Source organism: Spinacia oleracea, chromosome 6, assembly GCF_020520425.1.
Source record: "Spinacia oleracea cultivar Varoflay chromosome 6, BTI_SOV_V1, whole genome shotgun sequence".
Classification (NCBI taxonomy): domain Eukaryota; kingdom Viridiplantae; phylum Streptophyta; class Magnoliopsida; order Caryophyllales; family Amaranthaceae; genus Spinacia; species Spinacia oleracea.
Window position 1 is genome coordinate 123,734,798 of NC_079492.1, and position 7,109 is coordinate 123,741,906.

General features: G+C 37.1%; 1 protein-coding gene across 1 annotated transcript; it reads right to left on the reverse strand.

Moving 5' to 3' along the window:
• Positions 1-1,015: 1,015 nt before the first annotated feature.
• On the reverse strand, positions 1,016-3,806 carry LOC130463567 (uncharacterized). The gene is made up of 5 exons (XM_056832733.1): positions 3,459-3,806; positions 3,222-3,365; positions 1,650-2,534; positions 1,509-1,565; positions 1,016-1,144 (listed from the first exon to the last, which is right to left on the reverse strand). Exons 1-5 carry the CDS (start codon positions 3,804-3,806, stop codon positions 1,016-1,018), a joined length of 1,563 nt encoding a protein of 520 aa, XP_056688711.1.
• Positions 3,807-7,109: the final 3,303 nt, after the last annotated feature.

A 7,109-nucleotide genomic window follows, 5' to 3' on the forward strand; every position in this document is an offset into this window, starting at 1 on the left:
CCATGTTAACTGGTTGGACTAGGGAGAATCCGGGGAGAAAATTCAGGTCATGCAAATTCTACGATCCAATCACAGAAAAACGGGGATGCAAAGCTTTTGAATGGGTGGATGAACCGGATGAGACAACTTGGCAAACACAAGTTATCAACAATCTGTTGTTGGATAAGAAACTGATGAAGAGGGATATTGATGATTTGCGTGGGCAAAGGAGGTGTTTGCTGAATGAAATTGATGGTTTGAAGGTGAAAAACAGGGCTTTAAGTTCTGATGGAAAGAAGATGAACATGGAAGTGAATACATATGTTATTATTGTTGCAATTTGTTGTTTTTTCATGATCTTGGGAATGTTTTTAGTAAATAAGTTAGGCTAATACAGTTGGTTAAGGTAAGATAAGTCATGCTCAAATGAAACAGAGCATTTAGGTTGTTGAAATGGCTTGAAAAATGTAAGCTTTTGGTGTTTGAATGTAATCTTTTGGTGTTTGAATGAAATAAAACTTAGTTTCTTATTAAACATGACTCGTGATTCTATCAGAAACAAAGACTAAAATAGTGGCAAAAGTAGAAAGATATAGGCCCTTCTTTGAATTTTTCATTTAGAAAAGAAAAAAGTAGCATCTGGACACAATAATCTCTCATTGAGCTCCAGACCAGGCACCAACGCTCGACGTATACCAAACAGGAATTTATTTCGAGCTCGTGAGAGTAGAGCATACCGTGACTTATTGATTAGAAAATCGATATAACAAAAAAAATGCAAGGCTTTCATTTCAGTTTTTAATGTACAGAATCAATGTACAGTTTGGGCACACTAGAATGAAAAACTTTCAAATTGAAAGATGTTGATTAGTACAATTGATAAATAGAGGTAAATTACACCCAGGGGGAAAAGACTCTAGGCAATTTAGTCAGCAGCAGTAGATAGTCAACTTCAGCATGTTTAGTTGTTCCATGTGGATGCAGTTTAGTCAGCAGCAGCAGATCAGTTAGCAGACCAGTCAGCTTCAACAGCAGATTATTCAGCTTGAGCAGCAACTCCAGACCAGTCAGCAGCAACTCCTGACCAGTCAGCAGCATCTCCAGACCAGTCAGCAACAACTCCTGGCCTAGTCAGCATCAGTACAGTCATTAGCAGCAATATAGTCTGTCAGATCAGTGTGGAGCAGCAGCAGTATAGTCTCTGATCAGTCAGCAGATAGTGCAATCAGCAACTGATCAGTCTTTAACAATAAAAAAACAACTACGACAACCAAAAACCTGTATAATCCACACACATGCTTTGTTTTTAACATAAATAAATCTTCTTGTCTTTAGACATAAATAGGCACATACATTAACTACCATATCTAAGTTTTTCTCTTAAGTTTTCCCAATAAAATACATATTAATACGCAACTAAAACCCTAGAAACCTAGCTCTAATCATTGAGTGCTCCTAACTACTGAAAGCTTAGAAGTAGTTCGGTTTCTTGGGGGAGATGATGTGCTTGTTGATGCTTGCCTAGATACTTCTTGGGGGAAAGTCTTGTTAGCGATGCTGTTTGGCCCCGCCCCTTGAGAAGAAGCCTGTGGAAGTGAGAAAGATATATGATTAGAGTATGATCATAAACAAGAAAAGGCACAAAAAGCACACAAGAAATCTGCACTAACCTTCCTTGCAATCCTTTCCTCATTTTTCTTCCTTTGTTCTTTGACCCATGGAGTTTGCAGTGGTGGTCTACCGACATTTGTCATTGTCGTTCTTGATTCCGTTGTAGACGGGATTTTACAAGTCTTGGCATAATGCCCAAAACCACCACAATTCTTGCATTGGTTCTTCCTCTTTGGTTTCTTAGCCTCATCAGCAACTTGAGATTTTCCTTCTCCCTTTTCAAGCTTTCTCTTCTTTCCTTTGGGTCTTCCGGGTTGAACCTTGAATGCCGGTGGGAGTGGTTGTCTCATGTTCACCTTTTCCCAATGTTTAGGTCCAGGCATAGGCTTAATAAGAGACTCATATGCTAACAGGTATGTCTCCTTAGAGTAATAAGGGTAAACATACAACTCTGGATCCACTCTTTTGTCTAGCATACAAGCAAAAGCATGCACACAAGGTATCCCGGTTAGTTCCCACTGATAACAACTGCAAGTCCTTTGTTCTAAGTCAACCACACATTGATCACCCTTTAACTGAACTTCATAATTATCATCTCTTGATTGTTGCACTATGCATGACCTAGATAACTTCTCTAGTCCATCAAACACAGTTTGCACATAAGGCATGAACTTCCCTTCAACTTTCTTTGCTGCCTCCCACTTGTCATTGTTCCTTTTCATCATGTATCGTCTTAACCACTCCATTTGAGTGAGAATAGGTTTGTCTCTAGCATCTTTGATCACTGCATTGAAAGTCTCACACAAGTTGTTCAAAAGCATGTTGGACTTGCAGTTTGGCGTGAATGCATGTCTAGACCAATGACGGGGGGGAATTTTAGCTAGGTACTCATGCGCATCTTCGGATAGGAAATGAATGCATTCCATTTCCACCTCAAAGTCTAACTGATAATACCAAACAAAACACAAAACATCAGCTTGAATATACAACAGACACAAGGTACTTGAATATCAACTGAATTTTCACTAGGTATGTTTCAGTTGATACAAATATACAACTGAATTTACGGGTGTTTGAGTTTTAAGTTCTCTTTTTTTTGCTTAATTTACTGATCTGTTTGAGAAAATGGCTTTTTATTGTTTTAACTGAATACAAAGATACTGCAGACTTATTTGTGATGGACTCAGAGAAACAGTTGCATTAGTTGGATGCAGTAACTTTATAATTCTGCAGCAATCACGCTTAGAGTTAGAGTCTTAGAGATATTTTTATGTCTATGAAAATCAGTTTGTTAACAAATCAGTTTCAGTACATAAGATGTTGTATATTGCCACTCCCAGGCAGCCTGCTTTTAGTTTGATAACAAATTTCATCATTTCTTTTTTAGGGAAAGCTGCCAGCCTTACGAGTTCAGCTAGAAGATCTTACATGATGGTAATCACAACAGTATCAACAACATAGTAAGAGCAGCAACAACACAGTAAGAGCAACAACAACAGAATAGGAGCACACATTTCCCGCTAATTAAAAGAATAGCAACAACACAACAGATAACAACAACAACAACAACAACAACAACAACATATTAGCATAAATAAAACAAGAACAACAACAACATATACTTGACTCACTTCAGTAGTTGCCCTAGCCGCATCCCAAAACAATTCCTTGAATGTTGTTCCGGTGAAATTGAGCTTAAAATTGGCCCAAATGTGCCTGACACAGTACCTTGTCTCAGCTAGAGGTACAACAGTTTGTAGGGCTTCCAACAAACCCTGTCACATCATTACCACTTTGTTAGTTTCCTATTTTGTTCAAACAAAAAAAGTACACAAAATGCAGAAAAATATAAAACTACAGAAAGTTACCTTCTGTCTGTCAGACATGAAGGTGAAGCCATCCCCTTGATCACTTCTCAACATGCTCTTTACATATTCCAAGAACCACTCCCATGTCTCCGTGTTCTCAATCTCCACTGTGGCCCATGCTAATGGAAAAATGTTATTATTTCCATCCTTTGAAACTACCACAAGGATTTGCCCGGGGTATGCTCCTTTTAAGTGACATCCATCCACCCCGATAATAGGTCGACAACCTCTTACAAACCCATCTTTTAGCGGAGCAAGACCAATGAACATCCTAAGAAAGAGGGGTGGTTCTGGCTGCTCAATCCCATTAACAACAATATGAACATCACTTCCTTTACTGTTTTGCATAACAGCCTTAATTACCGTAATCCCACACCCTTGCGTACTGCTCGGATGCCGAGCCATAAATAATGAGCTTAGCTATGCACTTAGCTATCCAAGCCTTAGTGTAGCCCACTTTAATCCCCAACTCATGCGAAACTCTCTCCAGTAACTGCTTCACCCTAAAAAAGGCACCGCTTCTGAATTCCTCCAAGTACCTTTCTGCTATGTACTCTGAAGTTACGTTATTATTCACCATACTCCTCATACACAAGTGCTTCAATTTCAAACTTTTAATTTGCCATGTTTCTTGCTTCACCAACTTTGTAGCATGAATCTTAAAGAAACACTTCACACCCTCCTCACAAGAACACTTAGGCAACCTACTTCTTTTTTCATTATAAAGACAACTACATCTCTTTTTGCAACGAGTAGTAATTCTTGTCCCGTCATTATGTAGGAAATAGAACTCATACCTATGCTCAATAGCATGAACCCTCAAAGCCTTTCTAAGTACATACACATTGTTGAACTTCAATTTTTCCACTAGCTTAATAGGTTTTGTGAAGTCGGTTTCTCCATTAAACCATGGACTGTTGTCTAGATCCCCATCAGAATCTCCTGCAAGACTCCTAAGCTCATCCGAATCACCCTCAATCTCTTCTTGGATCCTCACTTCATTGCAATCTATGTTATCATTAATCTGTACCCTAGGATCTTTCACTACCCTCCCATCTTCGTCTGATTCTTCATCCTCCCCAAAGCTACCATTGATATCACTCAGAATCTCCCCCGTAGTTTGCCTAAACCATTCTTCACCATCTTCATACCCCTCCTCTTCCCCTGCCTCCCACTCTATGCCAAGGTCACTGAATTCACTGCTTGAAGACGACCCACATCCATTCTCCTCATCATCAAACAATTTCTTTTTAGCTCTACTTTTCCCCTTAACCTCTGCAATCCCTTCCCCTAGACCCTATGCTTGTAGATTTCCTTTACCCTTGGCACTCTCTTTCCTTGCAACCGTCTTAAACTTAGGAGTTATTTCTAGTGTACTTACTCCCTCATTTAACCGTGGTGTGGGTTCAAGGGTAGATAATGATGTATGTTCGTTTAGGGGATTCACAATCTGTTTACTAGGAACAAAAACTTCAACAACACCTTCCTTATTCACTGTTTCCAAAAGTCCCTTCACTTCTTCAACATTTAGTATTTCCCTTTTACCGGTTGTAAAAGTTCTCCCTTTCTGTTTATAAAATACATGAAAGTTCCTAGGTACTTTCATATTATAAAACATAAAACCGTGCACGACAGCTTCCCGAATAAAATGCACTGACATCTTAGAAATACTAGCCTTTTTCTTCGAGAAAACAACCCCACCATTCCAGCAAATTATATGTCGATTTTTACCAATACTTTTCGGCACAAAACAACCTCCCAACCTAATTTTAATAACCACAATATTATCACTCTGCATTCTGGAAAAACAAATACAATACTAAAACCCATGAGCAGTCAAATTAGCATATTCAATCATGAATTGTTTAATTAGGATAAACCAACCCCAAATGTCAGACAATTATAAATAAACCCCAATACACTGTTAGATTAAATTGCAGATTATACAATGTTAGATTATCCAAGATTATCCCCAAGAAACCCCAATGTCAGATTATCCAAGATTATCCCCAATTAACAATTAAATTGCATAATTCGCAAAAAGTATGGACCACTTCACAATAAGTTCGCAATTACGTACCTTTTTTCGTCCTTATCTGTGAAAAATCCAAACTTTTGTCCTTCAATTATGTCCTTCAATTATGGTGATGAAGCTTTTGCGTTTGTGTGGTGCCACATCCTCTAAATTCTGACTAGGGATGAGAGAAAGAGAAAGCAAACTGACAAATTCTTCAAGAAGTACATAATTGGTGGTGAGGAATTGAAGAGCAATAAAGGAGAAGCAATAAAGATAAACAAGAATGGCAGTGAGAACTGAAAAAAACGAACGTACATTAGGGCAGAATTTGGAGCGATAAATCCTTGGTGGGCCATACTTCACGCCTGTTAACTATTCTGTTAACAGGTGGTGAAAAAAAAAAAAAACTTTTAGGTGGTTATTTAAAACTTTGATTTTTTTAGGTGGTAAATCAAAAATTTGGATTTTTTTTTAGGTGGTTATTTACAAAAAATCCTATCAAATAACAATATCAACATGTATTTCTTAGAAATCCTTTAGAATTCAAAGCTTGCACAAAATCAATGATTTAAGAGATATTTGATTTTTCTAGCAAATTATTTACATTTCAAATCACACACACATTGACAAGCTTCACAATTGCTACTTCTAGCAAAATTAGACACCTTATATTTTTTCAAATGTATATACTAATCGGGGGAAGAGAACACGAATAGAGACGGGTTGAATAACCATAGTCTCCAAACTTTTAGGGGTCGTCACCCACCTTTTCACACATGCTTGCAAGACTTTAGGACATGTCCCAACACAGATGTACATATGTACATTTACACAGATGCACAGTTGTGCATTTACACAAATCACACACAAATACACAAGTGTTGTTCATGACCGTTGTTAACGGCTTCTCCCCCACTAAAAACACATTTGAAAACTTATCCAATAAATTGAGAAAATATATATTCTCACACTTACTCAAATTCTGGTATCACAACAAAACCTCATCTGAAATCTTAAACACAATTGAAAATCTTGGCACAAACCATACTTATACAAAGTGATAAATTTGTCCAAAATATTCGCTTAAATATCATAATGAATTACTCAAAACTTTCCACAAATTTCTTATACGTAATTCTTGAAAAAAAAAATTGAACTTGGTATATATATAAAGTCCAATATTCTTAACAACCCTCGAATATAAATTATATTTTAAGGTAAATCATATTTCTTAAACTTATCACAAATCATACTCTCCAGTTCAAATTTTCAACTCACTATTAATCCATCGAAATCCTTAAGCTCAATTACACGATTGCACATTCAATTTGGCTTATAACACAAAGATCACACCTCCAAACCATTAGCTTATAATCACAATAGCATAATAATCTCATACCCTTTTAATGCGTAATTTTCATAAAGTCTGGTCACGTATAAGTAATCCTAAATAAATCTGACTTCTCAATAAAATACTATACCCAAACAAGCTAATAGCTCAATCCATACTAATCAAAATTAACTTCATGCTCAATCGCACATGGTTACGTACAAACTCTATCACATAGATCTTATCACTAATTCTCATTAGGGTTAAAGTATAAAGCGGATATATATAAATCCACAACTTAATC